The sequence below is a fragment of the Dama dama genome, chromosome 18, assembly GCF_033118175.1.
Source record: "Dama dama isolate Ldn47 chromosome 18, ASM3311817v1, whole genome shotgun sequence".
Lineage (NCBI taxonomy): Eukaryota > Metazoa > Chordata > Mammalia > Artiodactyla > Cervidae > Dama > Dama dama.
In genome coordinates, this window is record NC_083698.1 from 46,783,725 (window position 1) to 46,806,564 (window position 22,840).

A 22,840-nucleotide genomic window follows, 5' to 3' on the forward strand; every position below is an offset into this window, starting at 1 on the left:
ACATCACAGGCTCTGACCAGGAGAGGTCTCTGCAGAGTGGCCTCTGCAATCTAACACTCTTTGGATCTTCCATCCATGTTAGGCCTGCAGGCAACTGGCCTCATGGAGCGTCTTAATGACCTTCATAAAGAAACACTCAGGGTCTTCCCTGGTGGAAGAGTGGATAAGAATCGGCCTGCCAACGCAGGGGACACAGGTTTGATCCTTGGACCAGGAGGATCCCACACACCATGGAGAAACTAAGCCCGTGTGCCGCAACTACTGACCCCGCGCTCCAGAGACTGAGAACCACAACTACTGAAGCCTGAACACCTGGGGGCCCGTGCTCCGCAATGAGAAGCCCCGCACCGCAACAAGCAGCAGCTCCGACTCGCCACAACTAGAGACAGCCTGTGCGCAGCCACGAAGACCCAGCACGGCCAAATTTAAAATAAATTAAATAAATGCAATTATATATAGAGAGATATATAAAGAATCTGCCTGCCAATGCAGGAGACGCAAGAGACAAGGGTTCGCTCCCTGGGTGGGGAAGATCCCCTGGAGAAGGAAGTGGCAACCCACTCCAGTATTCTTGCCTGGAGAATCCCATGGCCAGAGGAGCCTGGTGGGCTACAGTCTATGGAGTTGCAAAGAGTCAGACATGACTGAGTGGCTAAGCAACAACACAACAAAAATATATATTAAAAAAAAGAGACACTCAAATTACTCTCAGGCACGTGGTCCCCAAAAGGGTTCAAACTCTTGCCCTGGTATTTCTAACCAATAGCATCACTATTGATAGGCTGAGGCCAGCACAAAACACATCTATTTTTTATAAACACAGTTTTATTGGGACTTGGCCACACCCATTTTAAGTATCTGCACACCTGTGGCTGATTTCCTTGCAGAGCTGAGTAGCTGTAATGCAGAACACCTTGCCTGAAAAGCCTCAATTATTTGCTATCCAGGCCTTTATAGAAAAGGTTCGACAGCCCGGCTCTACTGTGTGGCGTTTGGGTTGCAGGAGGGCAAGAGGGGCAGGCAGTATGGCTGGGAGGCTAGAAATAAAGAGAAGCTGCATGTATTCAACACAAAGTTTGGAAAAATATAGAGAATAGGCTGTTGGGTAGGAGAGGAGAAAATGCTGACTCTGCCTTGACTGAGCCAACCTGGGGCCATTTACTGAGATTGGGTGCACTGGGCAGAGAAGAGTTAGCATATGAAACAACTGAAGATTTAAATTTTGAACAAGTGTAATTCTGAGATGTCAATGTGACCTCATCAGGATGGAGAATTGAGAGCTAGGAAACAGATGGTGTTTAGTCCAGGAGAACAAACATGAGGGACAGTAGAAAGGGAAAAGGAAGGTCATGAAAAGTCTGGGGGAGAAAAATAAGAAAGAGAAGAATACCGTGAAGCACTGAGCTGGAGATGCCAACAAGCCAGGGTTTCCAAAAGGCCACACCGGTGGTCTGGCCACACAGACGCAAGTTGGGGGGGACTGCCTTCCAACGCTTGGGAGGTCTGGGTGGATACCAGAGCTGACATGCATCCTCAGATGCCTGACAAGACAGGTGTCGACCCCACAGCCTGCTGGAGTGAGGCAGAGATGGCTTCCAGCCAACCTTCCTCTAAGAAGTCAGGTTGAATCCTAACCCCTTGCATTTACCACATGGAGAGGAGAGCAGGGCCAAGGGTTCCCCACCTCCCCACCCCTGTGCCCTAATCTCCTTGGGCCAGCTGACCAGAGAATAAGAACCAAGAGACAAGTCACTTAGGCCCAAGAGACAAGTCACTTAGGCCCAACTCTTTTTTCCCTTTAAAAAACAGCAGTATCAAAGCTCAATAAAACTTTTGAAAAAATAATTTAAACAGAAGAAAAAAAACAGCATTATTGATATAATGGTGGACTTAAAACGAACAGACTGTCAGTTACTTATCCAGCAAAGATGGGTTTCTTCCGGATCAGAACAGAATTGTTATCCCCGACTTATAACTATGGCGAGCCATGAACAAATCCCGCCCACAGCACGGGAAGAAGTAGGCTTCTACAGGGGGAACTGGGAGGGTGGGAGCAAATAAAGAGCCCTCGGCTTCTCATTGGCTGAGTCCTTGCCAGGAAAGGAGTCTTTTTCCTGTTGGGCTCTGCTATCAGCATAGGATGTGAGAGCGCCCCCTTCTGCTCTTCCAACTCAGTTTGAGATTTCTCAAATTTGTTGATTTTTTTTTTTTTTTTTTTTTACCATATACCCATTTTAAGTATATAGTCCTGACAAATGAACACACTCCTGTAAACAACACCATAATCAAAATATAGACCATTTCCATTGCCCCTAAAAGCTTCCTCAGCCCTTTTGTAGTAAATCCCTCTCCACAGCTCAGCCCCAAGCAACCACTGATATGCTTTCCATCATTTTAGATCAGTTTTGCTTGTTCCAGTGTTTCACATAAATGAAACTTGTTTGGATTCTTTCAGCAGAATGAATGACCTGTATCAGTAGTTTATTCCTCTTTATTGTGGTTAGTATTTCATTACTATAAATATTGGTCTGATACAGCAGAATTTTTTTTCTTTATGACCTGATGATGAACACTTCAGTTATTTCAATTTTTTTGCTGTTACGAAAAGAGCCTAGTTTCTTCTTTTCATCTCAGAAGGTAAATCCCTTCTATGCCTGCAGGTAGGAGAGAGGAGAGACTGGAATGGAGGTTGACTCCAGTGTTGGCCTCAGGTTAGGATGCATCAGATCACCTAGAGTGCTGTGAAAACACAGATGCTGGTCTCCAGCCCCAGAACTGAGTCAGTGGATCTGGGGTGGGTCCAGGATTTGCCTTGCTCTCCAGTAGTGAGGCTGCTGTTCCGGGGACCATACTTGGAGAACCACTGATCTTGTGGGGTCTCCTGAAAAAAAAAAACAGGAGGACAGGGAGGGGAAGTAACCTATCCTGTGGTGCTGTACTCATCACAAGGCTCATTTATACACAGCCCTGATCACTCTCAGACACACATAAGCTTAGGGATGGTTTGTCTTACAGCTTTATTGAGGTATAACTTACATTCCACAGATTCACTTAGGTATACAATTCGGAGATTTTTAGTAAATTTATCAAGTTGTGCCATTGTCAGCACTGGTCCAGATTTAGAACATTTACATCAATCTAGAAAAATCCCTCCTGCCAATTTACAGTAATCCCTATTCCCATTCCCAGACAACCTACTTTGTCTTTATAGACTTGCTTTTTTGGACATTTGAAATAAATGGAATCTTGCGGTATGTGGTCTTTTGTGTCTGGCTTTTTAATTTAACATAATGCTACCCTTGGTCCTCTATGTTGCAGTAGGTATTAGTACTTTTAAAAAACTACTACATAGTATCTTATTTAATTATATGGATTCATTGTTTAATTGCATGGATAGACCACATTGTCTTTATGCATTCATTAGCTCCCAGATATCTGGGTTGTTGTTTGGCTATTATGATGAATGCTCCTTTGAATATTTGTATACAAGTCTTTGCATAGACATATTTTTCCATTTCTTTTTCAGTACATACCAAGAGTGGAACGTCTGGGTCATAAGGTAAATTTATATTTAACATGTTAAGAAATGGCCAAACTGTTTTTCAAAGTACCATTTTATAATCCCACCAACGATGCGGAGTCCATTTCCCCTAGGTATGTAATCATCGTTTTTTTACTGGGACAAATACAAGATAATTTGAGATCAACCTGTATGAAGAAATGTATTCAAAACACTGTTCATTAAATACTTTAAATGCACATACAAGAGTGTAGAAACATGTTTCTTGCGGCTGATTTCAGTCTTGTCTGTACATTAGAATCATCTGGGGAGCTTTGAAAAATTCTGATGCCAGGCTATGTCTCACAATGGAGTGAGTGGGCAGGCATGAGGACTTTCAATGCTCCCCAGGTGAGTCCAATGTGCAGGCTGAGTTTGCTCCTACTCAAGCACACAAACACAGGCACAAAGTTTGTTGATTAAAAAAAACTTTGTTGAGTCATTCGCTGAGATAATAGCTAAATAGATACAGCTGAAGCAAGACAGTGTCTCCAGAACACATTGACTGAGGCTGGAGAGGCTTGATGGCTACAGAAATAAAAAGGAATATACTGTCTGGTTAGACAAGTCAGGAATCTAAGCACCATCTTGGATCCATCATTCTCCCATATCTGACCTATCACTCCCATTAACTTCCTTCCTAAATATCTTTAGAATCCACTCACTTCTCTCCATCTCCAGTGATATGATCTGGATCCAACCTCTATCATCTCTTATCTAAACAACTTCGAAGCTTCCAAGTGGCTTCTTATCAACCTTCCTGGCTCCTTTCCAGCCCATTCTCGACACTGAATCCTAAGAATGCCACCTCATTCACAAACAGATCTGGTTATATAACCCTTTTCTTTAATCTTTTAAATTACTCCTCACTTTCCACTGCACCTTGACTAAATAAAAAAACCTATCCTTCGGTGCTCAGGGCCCAAGTATGCTCTGGCCCGGGCATCTGCTCGCGACACAAGGGCCTCTCCTGGGCAGTGGCTTTGTCCTGCCTTCTCCTCCTGGGTCCTACTGTCCCCCAGCTCCCAGCTTCTCAGGGAAGGCTCCGGACCACCCCGCACAGCTCAGTCTCCTCCATCACTTGCTCTCATGGACCCCGTGCCTTCCCGTTGCAGCATTTATACCTCCGTTTGCTTCTTTAATAGAAATACTCTGGGAGTCTTCTTTCCCTCTCCTGCTTTTTCTAAAGAGAACAAGAAAAACTGTGCTTAAACTGTGCTTACTGTGTTAACCAGCCACAAAATATCAAACCACTTGTGGCAGCCAAAATGGCATGATGGGCAAGGGGAGGGACCATTTTAGGATCCTGCCCCTCCTTCGCAACCACCAGCTTGCAGGTGAGGTGTGTCTGGAGGGAGCCAGGAGGCCGACTCCTAATCCTTTCGCTCTGCTGATGGGCCAGCAGCCACCCGGCCACCATACCAGGAAGGACATACTGATGAGGCTCATGGTGACACAGACACGCTCCCTGGAGGTTGTGAACTCCTCAGAGAAAGCTGCCAACTCCGTTTCTCCCAGTTACAGCAGGCAATCATTTTCTGCATGATCAGACCCAGTCTGATTATCAGAGGTCCTTGGCACTATTTCTCCAGAGGCTTTGTTTTCCCAGTTTTTTTGTTTTGTTTCACATTGAATAAGGTACGGGAGCCCTCTGGTGGCAATTTGTAGAAAAATCTCATGAGCAGGAGAGAGATGCTTAGTTGGGGTGAGAAGTCTCAGTTCTTCACATTTCTTTCCTTTGCCTCCACAAGCTATTTCCAATTATTTTATCAGACATTAAAAGTCAACCAGGTTGCACTGGGTTATATCAATTATCTAACGTCTTATCCAACTTGTGAAGTCAATTTATAAACATAGATCTTAAAGAAATGAATGATAAAAAAAGGCTTGCTGAAATTACTTAAATTACAAAAGTAAAATTAATCATTATACTTTAAATTACAGAAGTACCAATTACATTTTTTTTTTAGAATTTTCACATCTTAGGTCTTCAATAAAATTTAAATTTACACACACAAAAAAAAAGAGAGAGAGAGAGAAAAGCAAAGCAGGGCCATTATAAACCATCTGAACAAGAAGGCATCAGCAAACCAATGTTTTTTGTGGTCAGGCTTACAACTGGCCAGGCTGTGTTGCTAAACAGACCTGTGACTGATGATCCTGACTTGCTCAAAAGTAAATGCTCTCCATGGTAGAAGGACTAAGGTCTACATAGGGTCTATTAGCATCGTTCAGTTGATGCACGTATCACATTGGTATCCAAGTAACTCTGTAGGGAGGGGGAGCTCTGTGCCAGAACAAGGTCTTATGGGTAGAAAGCTGGGACCAAGGGCAGATGGAGGAACAAGCCAGGTCTTGGCTATCTGCAGAGCTGGACAGATATGAGTCTCAAGAAGAATTGGGCTGCTGAGAAGGGGCTGGATGACACATCCGTCAATGCTACTTGTCCACACTCAAGCTGTTTCATCAAGCAGAAGAAGTTAAGGAATCCAGTTGCCATGGCTGGAGATGGCGGAGGTCCAGGCGGGCAGAAGAAAGGATGACAACAGGAAACAGGCTCGTGGTGATCGGGCTTCAGGAAAGGAAGCAGCATCTAACTTCTCAGACTGTTTCTCCAAAGGCTGGTTAATATCTATTCCTGCTTTGCATTACAATGTTTGATATGCCCCTCTTTTATTAGCTCTTTTTCATATTGTTTAGCTTTTCATTTAACTTTTTCTCTGCCTTTTAAAAGCAAAAATCAAACTCTGCATTATATTTTAAAACATTAGGGGGAATTCCCTGTTGGTCCAGTGGTTAGGACTCTGAGTTTCCACTGCCAGGGGCCAAGGTTTGATCCCTGGTCAGGGAACTAAGATCCTTCAAGCAATGTGATGCAGCCAATAAATAAAATAAAACATTAGGAACTCTAGGTTTGAAGAAGTTAAGAATCACAAAGAGATCATGACTCTTTAATAGTTACTTTTTTGACGGAAATCCAGTCACATCTGCCTATACTGTTACATATACCATTACTTGGACATTCATATCCCACTAGGAACATGATATATTACAAAAGAGAGAAGGACGTTTAAAACCACATATAATTTTTAATACAAACTCTGTTGCACTAGTACAGAAATGACCCCTTCATGCACAGATAAATTTAGCATCTACCATTGTGGAAGAGGAAAATCTATACTGTCCCCTGCTCCCAACCCCCATACATTGGTAAATTTGAAGTAACTTATCTTTGTGCTCTCTGATGCCAAGGCAAGCCTGTCTGGTCTTTCTGGATTTCCACAAGAAAGGCTGATCTGTGAAAAGTGAATACTGGAGACATTAAACTATGTAGGGCCATCTTTACCTGGGATTACTTCAAACTGTGCTTCGGCAAAGTTCTGAAAATTTCTTCTAGAAACCTGCTGTCAGTATGGAAAATAGTTCACTCTTTCACTTTCACAGCAAAAAGAGAAAATAAAACCCCAGAAGGCATTTAAGTAAATGCTTTCCAATCCCACGCACTGTATTAATTAGCTAACATTTTATACAGTACAACATAAACATTGTTGGCATGTTTATTTGTATGTAACTCCCCTAAGCATATAGCATCTACACTCTAAGTGTATTTACAAATTCAACAAAATATCTACATATAAAAAGCTTTACTTAAAATTAAACTTGATGCAAGTTATGAGAAACCAATTTATTGGCAAGTGAAACTGAGCATTCCTTCAACCATAGGTTGCTATAGAATTTCATATGTGGAAGAAAACCATTTGATAGATATTATTTATGAAGCCGGTAGAATATATATGCTTATTTTCAAAACCACAGATGTAATCCCTTTGACTGCTGACCTTGTTAGCACTTGTCAGATTTCTTAGATTCTGCAAGGCATCCATGTAATTTGCATATACACTGTTTAATGCCGCAGAGTTTCAAAAGCTGCCACATAGGTAATGACTTAGAGAAAAACATAATCCTGTTGGTTTGCTTTAGGTGTTTTTGAAATAAGTTTTTAAAAAAATTTTCTACCAGGTTGACATCGTTCTTACTGAATGTGACTTGTTTTAATAGAAACCATAAGAGACCATAAAATCATCATATGTTCCAGTTGGTGATAAAACTTTTCTTTTTATACATATGGGGGAAAATGCTCCTTAAAATAAATTGTGTTCATTTTACTGTCACAGTTCCTTCTTTTACCCCAACATTGCCATCTTCATGAACTCTGCCATTTCCAAGTGACTTTTAGACAATGACAGTAATCTAGGACTCCGAGTTGACTGTACCAAATGATATAGAAGGCAGTATGTTGTGGAATGCTTATCATCTGAAGGCACTGCATATGTCTTGCCCTGTGCTTCCTGGAATAATTTTTGAAATTTAATTGGAGTGACCTGTTTGAGATTCTCTTGGTCTGGCACAAGTGCCAAAATGCATTGCGATACACATTGTTTATGCCTAAAAATCATGGAACAGAATGGAGAGAGGATGTAAAAAGTAGAACACTGTACCAATATAATACCTTGATGATTAAGAGGTCAATGGAGTAAGAGGAGCAAAGAGCAGGTAAGAGGGTCTCAGTAAGCATCAGCAAATGTACCTGTCATAATTAACTCATTTAGCAAGTATATATTGTATATGGTTCCTAACAGTCTCCCAAAAAGACTAACGACAGCTAGACATAGAGTCACCAATTTCATGACAATGTCCACAAAGACATTGAAGTTCTAGAGAATACTACAGTAACACTCTTGACAATGAAAACGGAATTCCTACTTAGGGGTTCAGCAGAGGAGAGTACCAAACAAAGTACCAACCCATGTTTGAATAACATACACAGGTATATCCTTTAAAGGTGTGGCATTTTTCATGCAACCTATTGAACTGTATCCCAAAGCGGGTAGAAGTTGATGATGTTGTATTATTTTTTTTTTTTTTATCAGTTCTTAGGAAATCAAGATGACCTATGTTGAATGAAAAAGTATGCACTTTGCACTGCAGTTCACATTAAGATATCATTTGACTGAGTTACGTTCTTGCTTTGACAGTTCTCATCATATGAACACCCAGCAGCACATAGACTTTCTGCCTCTATGTTCATAGTATGAGAAGGCGGACAGACAAGTGCTTTTTAAGATAAACATTTGAGAAAAGCTGGATATTGGCAAAGAGCTCACAAATTAGACAAATGAATTCATGGCGTTGACAGGAGATGGTGCCTCTGAGCTTTCGTTTCCTTCAGCTGGTTCTTTCTCTTTCTTACCACTGTACTGTCCGATAAAGGAGCCGTCCTCATTGAACTGGCCATTCACTCCCTCTCCATAGTCAACTAGGCTATCATCGCTATCTTCCTTTTTCACAGTCCTGTCTGAAGGTGTTCGACTGCCTTTTTTTAAAGGCTTGTGGTCTTCCGCATCACTGGAAAAAAAAGATAAAACATGTTCGTCAAGATGGGCACTTAGGTAAAATGCTTGGTTCTCAAAGATCAGGCATGCAAATTATGAGAAAGCATTTGGCGCCCTGAGCTTCTCCAGCCCAACCTAAGTGCCAGGCGGCCTTCAATGACCAGAATGTGGTTGGAATGAAAGTTGAGTGCAGAAATGGCTTAATCATGAAGTCTTCGAAAGGTGGGTGGCTTTGCAGGGTGATGTCAATATCAGTGACAGATTCTGACCCCTGATTTGGAAGCAACTCAGAAATTGTCACAAGCATTACCAAAGGAATAATTGAAAAAAGCTGAAAATCATCACTATTTTAGTAGAACTCAAAAGGGTATAAAAGTTTATGGTAGAGAAGTTAGTATGTCAAACTGCATAATATCTCTGATTCTTTGGATATGAATGGAGAATGATTTTGGTTAAGTGTGAAATATGGATTTTTGTTTTTCTGAGCAAGAAGCAAAATCCTGCATCTCAAATCATTGTGTTATTGAGTGCAGGCCAGACTTGTAAACTTGAACCTTACCTTTCAAGAGACCTACACATTCCATTAAAGGGATGCAGAAGAAACAAATGAAAATAGCCTAAGAAAAAAAGCAAAATCCTTATACTGATTGTATACAGTATTATTTTTGATTAGTTAATGGGTAAAGATTTACTAATTTGGAAAGAAACATAATTTAACTTTAGGGCATTGTATCTGTACTATTAGTAGTGTGTCAATATACTCTGACAAGTGTGAGTGATGCCCAAATGTAAAAGCCAGTATTTCCTGCCCTCGTCTTTACCCCACCACTCCCTCCTCCCCAGTGTGTTATGCAGCCGATCCATTATCAGATGGTAATCTGAGGAGTGCAACTAAATAAAAATGTGTAGGACTCTCTATATATTTGCTTATGTCTCTGTTAAACCCCTAAGTATAACATCTGGAAGTAGAAGAGTAATTACTATATTTCAGAGCATTCACTCAAATGGTCATATAACTAGGTATGCATGTTGACCTAGTCCTTAAGAGGTAATATTTAGTTTAAAAAATAAAAAGAAAAAAAAAAGCAATGACATATTTTGTATTCTTTCAAAGAACAAAAATGGGAAACATAAACAACATTAGTTAAAAATTTTCTAAAGATTTCATGTAAAAGAGAGGCCCCCTGAGCTGTAATAGTTCACCTAGCAACTTGTGCTAGGACTTTACTGTTCCCTTTCCTTTGATAAATAACTTCTTTCTAGCCAAGATACAAATATTTCATGGTATATGAATATTCTGCCCAATAATTCCTACTAGGGTCTCCAGTTTTTCACCAAGAAGAAAATTTCAACTGGAAAATAATACTGGCTTTATATGACATTGACATATGCTACTGAAAATTACCTGTGTTAGCAATACACAAGTGCTTGTCACAAACTGAATAAATGATATTATCACTGTTGTTAATAAATAAGCGGGGAGGAATCACAGAATTTTGGAATGGCCTGTGTATGGGAAATGTCAGGGGCCATAGCAGCCAGTCTCCAACCTGGTGGAAGAATAACTTGCAGATTTTTGGAATTTAATCATTAGCTTCTAAGCTGTGCTTGAATACTTCCTGTGAATTATTGCCCATAACTTGGTGAGAAAATTCCACTGAAGACTTTAATGATGAGCAGAATTTTGTTACCTTGATCCCAACTATTAGTATCATTCTGCTTTAGAGAACTAATGTTCCAAGGTGTACACTCCAGGAAATTCTAGTCTATGACGTTACGTTGATTCATCCATCCACCCATCTATCTATCCACCCATCCACCATACATCTAATAAATGTTTATTTAGCGCCTCCTCTAAGACAGGCTCAAGTCACTGGAGATACAGCAACAAACAAAATAGACTAAAACCTTCACTAAGTTTACTTTTTGAAGGGAAGAATACAGACAATCTACATATTTCAAAAACTAGTTACAGAGTGTGTCAGAAGGTGATCAGTGCTATGAAAAATATAGAGCTGAGTAAAGAGAATGGAGGGTGTCAGGGGAGGGGATGGAAAGTGGACATTTAAGTAGGATTTCCAGAGAGGGCCTTGTTAAGAAGTGATGTCTGATCAAAGACTTAGAAAGAGTTGAGTTAGTCAGGTAGACAGCTGGAGGGAGAGTCATTATGACAGGGGTAAGTAGTGCAGATGCCCTTAGCAGGGCAAGCCTGTTCTAGGCATGGTGAAGGAGCTCGGGGTGGGACAGTGCAGAGGGGGAGAAGGGGAGAGGGGGAGAGGGGGAGAGAGAGATTGAGATTAAGGTAAAGAGGTGATAGATCAGGCCATGTAAGGATCTGTCTCACTCTGAGTGAGACACGAAGTCACTGGAGGAAATTCAGTGGATGAGTGAGCTCATATGATTTACATTTTTAAAGGATTACTGTCATCAGTATCGCAAATAGCCTACCCCAGAGGGAGGCGCTGGTGAACTATACCAAAACAGGACTGTGTCCATTTATTATGTATTGTTTATAGCTGCTTCAGTACTACAACAGAACTGTAGAGTTGCAACAGAAACCGTGCAACCTGTGAGGTCTAAAATACTTATCATTGGACGTTTTACAGAAAGTTAGCCAACTCCTGCTCCAGGCGCCCAGGGAGATTACTGTGATAATTCAAGAGTGAGAGGACTGTGACTCGGGACAGAGTGGAACACTGGGCTGCTACAAAGTGGTATCAGAGACATATTCTGAAGACTGCCCCAACAGGACTTTCTGATGGTTGGATATGAAAGAAACAGAGAAAAAGACAACACCAACATTTCTGATTTGAGTAGCATGAAGGATGGAATTACCCTTACTCTGGAATGCAGCATGTTTGGGCTAGAAGACCAGTGGTCCAGTTTTGGACGTGTTCAAATTTGACATGTCAGAGGAACCATTCATTTTGTGAGATAGTATAACACTATATAACACTGATATCTAAAACCAACAAGAACACTTTGAAAAAGCAAAAGTAACATTACAGGCTAATTTCACTTAGGAACACAGATGAGAAAATCTCAAAGAAATCATGAGCAAATAGAATTTAGCAATCGACTAAAAAGAGAATATAGCATGACCAGGTTGGGTTTATCCCAGGAATGCAAGCTTCAGTTCAGTTCAGTCACTTAGTCATGTCTGACTCTGCGACCCCATGAACCACAGCACGCCAGGCCTCCCTGTCCATCACCAACTCCTGGAGTTCACCCAAACCCATGTCCATCGAGTTGGTGATGCCATCCAACCATCTCATCCTCTGTCGTCCCCTTCTCCTCCTGCTCTCAATCTTTCCCAGCATCAGGGTCTTTTCAAATGAGACAGCTCTTCGCATCAGGTGGCCAAAGTATTGGAGTTTTGGCTTCAACATCAGTCCTTCCAATGAACACCCAGGACTGATCTCCTTTAGGATGGACTGGTAGGATCTCCTTGCAGTATAAGGGACTCTCAAGAGTCTTCTCCAACAACACAGTTCAAAAGCATCAATTCTTCGGCACTCAGCTTTCTTTATAGCCTAACTGTCACATCCATACATGACCACTGGAAAAACCATAGGCTTGACTAGATGGACCTTTGTTGTCAAAGTAATGTCTCTGCTTTATAATATGCTGTCTAGGTTGGTCATAACTTTCCTTCCAAGGAGTAAGCGTCTTTTAATTTCATGGCTGCAATCACCATCTGCGGTGATTTTGGAGCCCAGAAAAATAAAGTCAGCCACTGTTTCCACTGTTTCCCCATCTATTTGCCATGAAGTGATGGGACCAGATGCCATGATCTTAGTTTTCTGAATGTTGAGTTTAAGCCAACTTTTTCACTCTCCTCTTTCACTTTCATCAAGAGGCTTTTTAGTTCCTCTTCACTTTCTGCCATAAGGGTGGTGTCATCTGTGTATCTGAGGTTATTGATGTTTCTCCCAGTAATCTTGATTCCAGCTTGTGCTTCATCCAGCCCAGCGTTTCTCATGATGTACTCTGCATATAAGTTAAATGAGCAGGGTGACAATATACAGCCTTGACGTACTCCTTTTTCCTATTTGGAACCAGTCTGTTGTTCCACGTCCAGTTCTAACTGTTGCTTCCTGACCTGCATACAGAATTCTCCAGAGGCAGGTCAGGTGGCCTGGTATTCCCATCTCTTTCAGAATGTTCCACAGCTGATTGTGATCCACACAGTCAAAGGCTTTGGCATAGTCAATAAAGCGGAAATAGGTGTTTTTCTGGAACTCTCTTGCTTTTTTGATGATCCAGAGGATGTTGGCCATTTGATCTCTGGTTCCTCTGCCTTTTCTAAAACCAGCTTGAACATCTGGCAGTTCATGGTTCACCTATTGCTGAAACCTGGCTTGGAGAATTTTAAGCATTACTTTACTAGCGTGTGAGATTTGGTGAGACGAGTACTGTACCAATTGTGCTGTCGTTTGAGCATTCTTTGGCATTGACTTTCTTTGGGATTGGAATGAAAACTGACCTTTTCCAGTCCTGTGGCCACTGCTGAGTTTTCCAAATTTGCTGGCATATTGAGTGCAGCACTTTCACAGTGTCATCTTTCAGGATTTGAAATAGCTCAACTGGTATTCCATCACCTCCACTAGTTTTGTTCGTAGTGCTACTTCCTAAGACCCACTTGACTTCACATTCCAGTATATCTGGCTCTAGGTGAGTGATCACACCATTGTGATTATCTGGGCCATGAAGATCTTTTTTGTACAGTTCTTCTGTGTATTCTTGCCACCTCTTCTTAATCTCTTCTGCTTCTGTTAGGTCCATACCATTTCTGTCCTTTATTGTGTCCACCTTTGCATGAAATGTTCCTTTGGTATCTCTAATTTTCTTGAAGAGATCTCCAGGCTTTCCCATTCTATTGTTTTCCTCTATTTCTTTGTATTGATCACTGAGGAAGGCTTTCTTATCTCTCCTGGCCATTATTTGGAACTCTGCATTCAAATGGGTATATCTTTCCTTTTCTTCTTTGCTTTTTGCTTCCACTTCTTTTCACAGCTATTTGTAAGGCCTCCTCAGATAGCCATTTTGCTTTTTTGCATTTCTTTTTCTTGGGAATGGTCTGGATTCCTGTCTCCTTTACAATGTCACAAACCTCCATCCATAGTTCATCAGGCATTCTGTCTATCAGATCTAGTCTCACTCTCTCTTTTTTTTAGATCTAGTCTCTTAAATCTATTTCTCACTTCCACTGTATAGTCATAAGGGATTTGATTTACTGTAGCATTAAAACACCAATTCATGTAATTCACCATTTTTGCAAAAGAAAAAAAAAATTTTTATGATTATCTCAGTAGATTTAGGAAAAAAGTTTTATGGTAAAACTTTTACCATAAAGGTAAAAATCTGAAAAAAAGACTTAGGAAAAACGTTTCATTCACAATAAAACTTTAATATACTAGGGACAGAAGTGTCTTTCTTAAATGTGTCTATAAGAAACCCTGAGTTAATGTCATCCTTGATGGTGAATGTTGAAAGTTTCTTGTTAACATCAGAAATAACAATTCTAATCGAAACTGAATTGGAAATGCTAAGTGACATGATGAGAAAAAGAAATAGAAAGCGCATGTATTAAGAAGAAGAGAACCATTATTATTCATAAATAGTATGATTATGTATATAAAAAATTGGAAAGGACCTACAGGTAAACATTAGAATAAAAAGAGAGCTTAGTAACATTGCTTAATATCGTATTAGCATAAAAGTAAGTTTGATCTAAGTACTTGAAAACAATTGGAAAATGAAATTTTAAAAATAATTCCATTTAGGATACCACAAAAATATAAAGTAGATAAGAACAAATCCAACAAAAACATGTATAAGATTCCCATGAAGAAAATGAAACTTGCATTCAAAATTATTAAATAAGAGGTAAATAAATGGAGGGATATACCATAACCATGAACAGGAAGACCTCTGGTAAATGTGTTAACTTTCTTTACTTTGTTTTTAAGATTCAGTTTATTTCCAGTAAAAACACAGTAGTATATTATATGGATCTTGGCAAGCTGATTCTAAGACATATAAGAACATGAAAAGAGTCAAGAATATTTAAAAATTTCTTCAGGAAGAATCACAAAGTTGGAGGACTTGACCTACTAGCTATCAAGACTCACCCTAAGCTACTATATTAAGACAGTTTAGTTTTGGTGCAGAGAGAGACAAACTGATGAGTGGAATAGAACATCAGACCCTGAAATGGAAATGCAGGAAGATCTTTTTGTTGGCTTTATTCCTACATCAAAAAAATTTTAACATTATCCTATTGGAAAATCTGGGCTTTGCTGCTGGCTCAGGTGGTAAAGAATCCACCTGCAATGCAGGAGACTCTGGTTTGATCTCTGGGTTGGGAAGATTCCCTGGAGAAGGGAATGGCCACCCACTGCCGTACTCTTCCCTGGAGAATTCTACGGACAGAGGAGCCTGGCAGGCTAAAGTCCATGGGGTCACAATGAGTCAGACAGGACTGAGTTGCTAACACACACACACATTGGAAAATATTTTTTTGTAGCAACATTTTTAGAAAAATGTTAAAAAAATTATTTTTTTAATTTAAAAAATGTTAAAAATGTTAAAAAAACTTTATTTTTCATTAAAAATTATTTTTAATTGGAGGATAATTGCTTTACAATGTTGTGTTGGTTCCTGCCATAAATCAACACGAATCATGCTATCATAACTGAGACAACTTTTTTTTTTTTTTTTTTCTTTTTTCTTCTTTTCTTTTTTTTTTTTTGAGACAACTTTTAAAATCCTATTTTCCCACTATTTCCTGGTAGCAAGAAATAGAATTGACTTTTACATTATTTTTGTATTAGGCAGTGTTACTAAACTCTCTTGTGAACTCTAAGATCTTCCTTTAGATTTATTTGGATTTTTACACACATAATCGCACCAGTCATGAATAATGGCCAGCCAGTAAGGGGTTCCCCAGAAACATTCTTTCCAGTGTAATGGCCATGCGTGTGTGCTCAGTTGCTCAGTCATGACTGACTCTTTGTGACCCCATGGACTGTAGCCTACCTAGCTCCTCTGTCCATGGGAATCTCCAGGCAGGGATACTGGAGTGGGCTGCTGTAGTGGGTGAGAATCTATAGCAACATGGGCTGTGCTTGAAAGACATGAAGTAAGGAAAAGGGATATTCTCACAGAGTCTTTCCAGGAAAAGCTGTTCAGAGGCAGCTCAAGATCTTTTAAAGACATGTGATATAATGTCCTACTTCAGGAATTAGAATCTGGTTAAATGAGAAAAATATATATGAGGCACCAGCACAGCGCCTGGCATATGAACAGTACCTAACAAATGAAAGTGCCCATCCACCTGCCATCACACCTCTTGGCTCCACTCCAGACTCCCTGCCTCAGAGAGACTTTTTCCTATGAAATACCTTGTATAACACACACACTTAGAACTTTCCAGATGGGATGGGTGGTGACAAGTCTGTGATGAAGCTCTGGATGAGTACCTGCATCTTTTCACCTCAAAGATGAATTCTCTAATGACAGAGTAAGTCAACTGTTTTTGACATTGTGCCAAGGGAAGCTGCTTGGTCAAGTTTCAGTATGAAAGGGTAGTTTCCCAAACAAGAGGAATTTAGAAGCTACAGAAGATCATTGAAAAATCATATCCTTATTTAGCTACGTGGTATTTAAAGCTTAAAAAAAATCCATCCATGTTTTTATGAGAATTTTTTAAGGACAGGAGGTATCAGATGTTAATTCTTAGCCTGGAATGGCAAAGATGAACACGTTTCCAAAAAAGTAATAAAATCATCATAAAATAGTACATATAGCCACAAAATATGTTTTTGATACACATAATCATATCAGTCACGGATAATGATTATCTTTATTCAAGGCTATAAGTTGTGCAATGGATGGAACCTTCAAAACTCAGCTCCTGCATTACTCCCACAGGACAACTTCCTGTGCCACCTCCTTCAAGGCCATGCACTTGGCTTTGGCTTCCTGTCCCTGCTCCCTTGGCACCTTGGCTGTATCCCTTCCCTTTCAGAGCACTCTTTACACTATGCCCAGATTGTCCTTTTACTTCCCTGCGTCCCTCCCTAGACTATTAACTAGTGAGATAAGAGTCTATTGGTTTTAAAATCTCCACAGCCTAGTATACAGTAGGCACTCAATAAATATTGGCTGAATGAATTCACTGTAAAGTAACACTAAGAGTGTGCATTTTAGAAATTCTTTAAAATTCTAACTTTAACATTTTTTTCACTTTTTTTCCATCAATTTTATGATGTCAGACAAAGCGCTGGAACCAATTCTTTCCTTTCTCTTACCCTAAAGAATCAATTTTAGAGAGCTCATTTTTTTAAAATACCTGTGCACACAGAAAGTATCCATTGAATGCCTGCAAAGTAAAAATGCAGCAATGATGGATACATCTGTGACCACTGGGTCTGATTTTCCTGTGGTCACCACCTTACCATGGTCAAATCATGCTGCAATAATTTGTGACATTCACAAAACAAACATTCCCTCTAAAAGTCCGTCACTGTTTATACTGCTCATGATCAGTTTATGTCTCTGAGCAGAATAAATCTAAAATATATAACATGTGCAATATATGTGCACATCATCTGTGCCTCATGAACATGGGTTAGCATGCGTGCAACAGGGTCAAGTTCATGTGACAAGACTCCCATACCAACAGCCTCCATTTATACTATGAGTTCACGTACCATGGTTACATGGCTTATGACCTATGTTCATTTTGGTTTTTAAAGGAATGGATCTAAAGAATAAAAAAATACTTACACAGTTGGTTGCATTGTTTCTTTGATTTTTCTACATGTTAGTAAGGATGCAGATCCTACTGTCTGTATAATTAAAGAAACAAACAAAGAAAGCTGCAGGCTTCCACCAGAGGGTGACTGGGGGTGGGTGTTGGAGTGAGAGTACAAGGTTACAGCATATGCAAAAAAAGCCCATCAAATTTGGCCATTGAAGTTCCATCCCTTTTGCACTATGAAATACTCCCTGGCTCAGAGCCAATCATATAGAAATGGTTTCATCCTCAAGCATGAGAATAAGCAAATCATCAGCAGAATTCATTAACATTTAGGCAATAGTCCTGATTTTGTGTGTGTCTGTGTGTGACAGAATATTAATTTATTTTCAGAATGAAAAAGAATAAGAATAAATAAATAATACAGAGCTCAAAAACTTCTAGAAGGTGCAAAATACAGAAGGGTCTCTTGTGATTGTCACTCCTGTGACATTTAAGTATATTACTTAAAATTCTATAATAAACAGTTGGATCCATTTTCATTCATGTGACACCTATGGAATGAGAGGGTTTTTAGTTTCTTCCAGTAGAAAAGAAACCAAAGGAAAAAAATTCAAGGTCATGCCAGCAAGTCATAAGACAAAGCCACATCTGTAGCAAAGGGTGGCTGGGTGTTTTGGGAAGTGATTTCACTTGTGGGATTGTCCTTACGAACTTTCAGCTTCAATGAAAAAAAAATCACTTGAGTTGTGTTTCAGGTTTAAGATACCTGTCAGAACCTTCTCCTTTGGCAGTTCCCAGATCTATGGAATTTCAAGTTTGTTTTCTTCACACATGAACCAATCAGCTTGTTCTTAATAAACCGAAGGAAAAGTCTTTCTCTTCTGAGAAACTCAAGGCATTAGCTAAAAACAGCTATTTGAAAATACTTCACAAACATACCACATATGAATTAACACCATGACAAAGAAATATGATAAAAGAAATATAAACACAGTGATAATGAGGTCAGTAACTAATACTCACTGTGTACTGCTCTGAAATCCCAAGTCACATTAAAACTCATTGGTAGATAGCTCGTAAAGGAGCACAGAAATCAGAGAACTAGAAACCTTCGGAGATTATCTCACACTTGAACAACTCTGTCATTTTATAGATGGAAAAATCTGACACTTGGATTAAATGTCATATCTAAAGAAATCAAAGGTAAGGGCTAAGTTGACAGCAAAAATAAGTCTCTTGATTCCAGATGAGTTCACATTCAACCTCGATTACAATCATGTTTTAATGGAGTAGGCAGCAGAGGGACCCTGAGAAAGCCTTACTACATTAGATCATGGTTTCACATAACTATAAGAGCAAGTTGACATTTGAGATGCACAGAGTGAGCAGTATGTTGCCAGATTCATTTGGGCATGATAATGTAGGACGGAAATCCATCACCATGTGAAGAATATACGAAGAGCGATAGTTTGTTTTTGGTTTGTGCAAATACATAACTTTTCTGGGCTATATCAAAAATTTGGCTTTATCACAATAAACAGCAGTGCACATATCTTGGGTAGAATTCTAGTCATGGGAAAACTAAAAATAACAAGTTGTTTAGTCATTCTGGACTCTCTTACTTTATAGGAGAAATATGTAGGAAAGTGAATGAAATCAGCAAAGATTTCAACTCATCCAGTGTTAAGATGTGGCTACCCTTGGCTGCAGCCCCCTGCAGGCTGCTTTAATGCATTAATATTACTTTGTGGATGGACCAGTGGGAATGCTGAATGAGGTTTTCATACCCTTTCAGTCTTGTAGTCAACATCTGACATCAACACAACCCTCACTAGATGTTTTCCTGTATCCTAAGATCCAGAATTCTGAAGAGTTTTAAAAATCACAGTCACCTCTTCTGAAAACGAGATTACAATGAAAGTTGAGGTGCTGAGACACACAGGCAAAGCACTTACATCTGCGTGGAGACTGGTGTGAACCCAACTTTGTAAAAAAACACATGGTTTTTTTTTATCAGTTCTCATATTTCTTACCCTTGGCTTTATTTTGCCCCTTGTGATGTTGACATGGTCATACCAAAAATGAGCTCTAGAGATAAGTAAAAATGAATACACATATCTTCTTTATAAATATCATCTGGCAATCACAAATAGTGACACATTTTATTTTACCTAAAAGCCTTTTCTTCTGGCGAGAGAGAGTCTCAATACTGGCCCAGTGCATATTTAAAAGATTATACTTTATGTAATCAAGAGGCTTACAGAAAGGAAGAACAAAGTGTAAAAGCATTTTTGATTAATAGATTCATTTTTTGGAATACCAAAATCCTAATGTTTTAATTGAATAAATATATCTTTTGTTTCTGCTTTAAACACATCTAAAACAATTATTTATCTCTCTTAAATACCTATACCCCCAGGCAAGAAAATCTTTGTTTAAACAGCTTCTTTCTTTTTTCTTAAAACTATTTAGCACATAGGTTACATTACCTTTGTCCTTAATGACGGAGCCAAGCCAAGAACATTTTATTTACCAAGACCCTGTGAATTAGCACACTGCCTCCAGGGCTGTGATATTTCTTAGTAACTAAGAGCTTCTAAAACAACGTAGTCATTGAAGTGAAGTGAAGTGAAGTGAAAGTTGCTCAGTTGTGTCTGACTCTTTGTGACCCTAGGGACTGTAGCCTGCCAGGCTTCTCTGTCCATGGAATTCTCCAGGCAAGAATACTGGAGTGGGCAGCTGTTCCCTTCTCCAGGGGATCGTTCCCACCCAGGGATCAAACCTAGGTCTGCCACATTGCAGGTGGATTCTCTACCATCTGAGTCACCACGGAAGCCCAAGAATACTGTAGTGGGTAGCCTATCCCTTCTCCAGGGGATCTTCCAAACCCAGGAATCAAACTGGGGTCTCCTGCATTCCAGGTGGATTCTTTACCATCTGAGTTACCAGGGAAGCCCTCCTAGCCATCATTTCATGATTAATAGGAGGGTGTACAGGAACCTGTTTTGGTTAAAAAAAAAACAAAAAACAAAAAAAAAAACCCTTCTAATCCAAGATGAAAAGAGTAACATCAGTTTTACAAAAGCGCTGCTTAGAGAATGACAGGGATAGTTTGCTTTATAATTCAGGTTTATAGAGCACTGTTGTTTTAACTCTTATTGTAACACTTGAGTTTTTCTATGTTTATCAATTTTAGCAAGGGTCTCTAGAAAACAGGTCAGAGTGGGAGATACTCCATCTCCAAACCTATTACTACAAAGGAAATTTATAATGAAAAGTGAGATATTTTTCTTGTCTATGCCATGCAGCTGGTGGGATCTTGGTTTCCTGACCAGGGATCAAACTTAGGTCCTGGCAGTGAAAGTGCCAAGTCCTAACCAAAAGTGAGATTACTTTAACTGTGAGGGATGTGTAAACATTTATACACGGAAGTGTTTCTAAACTGATTTTTGAGATAAACAGGCAGTTCCAGGAAGAGCATGTTGCTGGCTGAATCCCATTCTAGGCAAGACTGAGTGTGGTATCTGTGCAGGGCAGGGAGAATGAAGGGCGACGAAGAAGCAGGGGGCTCACCTATATTCTCCAAAAGTGCCATCATCTTCCTTCATAGGCTGGATTTCAGGATCTGCGTGGGCATCTTCCTTTTCTTTAACTAAAAAATTACAAAAAAAACATTATTATCTATTGATCCTGTGTTTCCTTATTCAAAGTCTTTGGGAGTACACTCTATGAGATATACAGCAGTGGGGAAATTATTCTATACACCATAGACATTACGCAACCAGATGTATCATGTGGCCATGCATTTATTTACTGGCCCACCGCCCCAGTCAGGGATCAAATGTAAGCCATGTAGTGAAAGCCCAGAATCTTAACCACTAGGCCATCAGGGAACTCCCTATGCATATATTTTGAGTATTAGTCTCTTGGAGGTAACCTAGAAAAATAGAACAGGTTAGAATAACCTATAATATTTTGCTAACAGATAAAGTTAACTTCATGAAAGCATTTTGGCACAAGTTTCTTACTCACTTGATAGAAGTCTTAAGTTTCTAAGATTTCCCCCTATTTTATCAATCTATCTGTTAACTATATTCATGGGTACAAGTTGCTTTGGAAATCTATTCTTTTGTAGATTTTTTTCCCCGTCACTGAAAGGGAAATGGCCAGGTAAAAAGAAAATAGAAATTCACTGGATCTATTAAATTGAACAAAACATTAACCGTGTAGGGAAAGCACTATTACACATCATGATATCAGGATCCAATTCATGCATTACTTCCTTTAGAAAACTTCATGTTTTCCTTCTGCCTCTGCCTGTTGGTTTTAGATGCTATTTCAGCACCTATGACTCATGTGAAGCCTAAGGAATCAGCATCACTAATATCTTCAGAGGACAGATTCATTTGCCCCCCCCCAAGGTGTCTTTTGATCCTTGGCAAGTTTTAGGCTTCCATTACATACAAAGGGATCAGCAAGTGTCTGAACAGAAAGTCTGAATGTATGGCTCTGGGAAGATACACTTGGTGTATCTTCTTAGGGTAGTCTCCGTGATGACTCTCATGATTTCTTTTTAGTTTCGCGGATTATCATGCATCAATAGAGGGCAATTTCAATCTTTGTTTCTTACCTGGATATTTGCCACCTTTGTTTCTTCTGATGAAGCAAACAATCAGCAAAATTAAGATCAGGAGAGCGACAGCACACATTAGACCAATGAACCAGCCCTGAGTTGCTATATCCACCTGCCGGCTTGCCATCGCTGAAAAACAAGTCAATGGTGTCAGTGCCACCGGGTTAAGGAGGGGTGAGAAGTATTGTAGCTTCTCGCAGTAAAAACTGCCATGTACACGAGCTTTGCTATATTTCACATGTGGCCCCACACTGGAATCTGCCAGTTACCAATCAGGAGTTACATAAATATTCAACTGGTGAAAAATCTTCAACAGTTAAGAAAATTCAAATAGAGAAATCTTACTGTTAACACCATTCAGTGCTAACAAACCCTGCTGAGCATTGCATTCAGTTATTTTCACTATATATTTTCAACAGAAACATAGTCCCAAATCAATTAAAACATTTATTGTTTACAAGATAAGTTGTATTGTACAGTGATAAGAA

The 22,840-nt window shown here is 39.6% G+C and overlaps 1 protein-coding gene across 8 annotated transcripts in view; it reads right to left on the reverse strand.

Annotated features, from left to right (window-relative positions):
* Positions 1-3,009: 3,009 nt before the first annotated feature.
* Positions 3,010-22,840, reverse strand: part of NRCAM (neuronal cell adhesion molecule) — a 92,316-nt gene continuing 72,485 nt past the window's right edge. For all 8 annotated transcript variants that reach the window (XM_061165263.1, XM_061165262.1, XM_061165266.1 and 5 more), the window contains 3 exons: positions 22,350-22,481; positions 21,293-21,371; positions 3,010-8,965 (listed from right to left, as the gene is read on the reverse strand). In XM_061165263.1, coding sequence (XP_061021246.1) covers positions 8,728-8,965; positions 21,293-21,371; positions 22,350-22,481 — 449 coding nt within the window. In that variant the 3' untranslated portion in view covers positions 3,010-8,727. The remainder of the gene's footprint in view (positions 8,966-21,292; positions 21,372-22,349; positions 22,482-22,840) is intronic.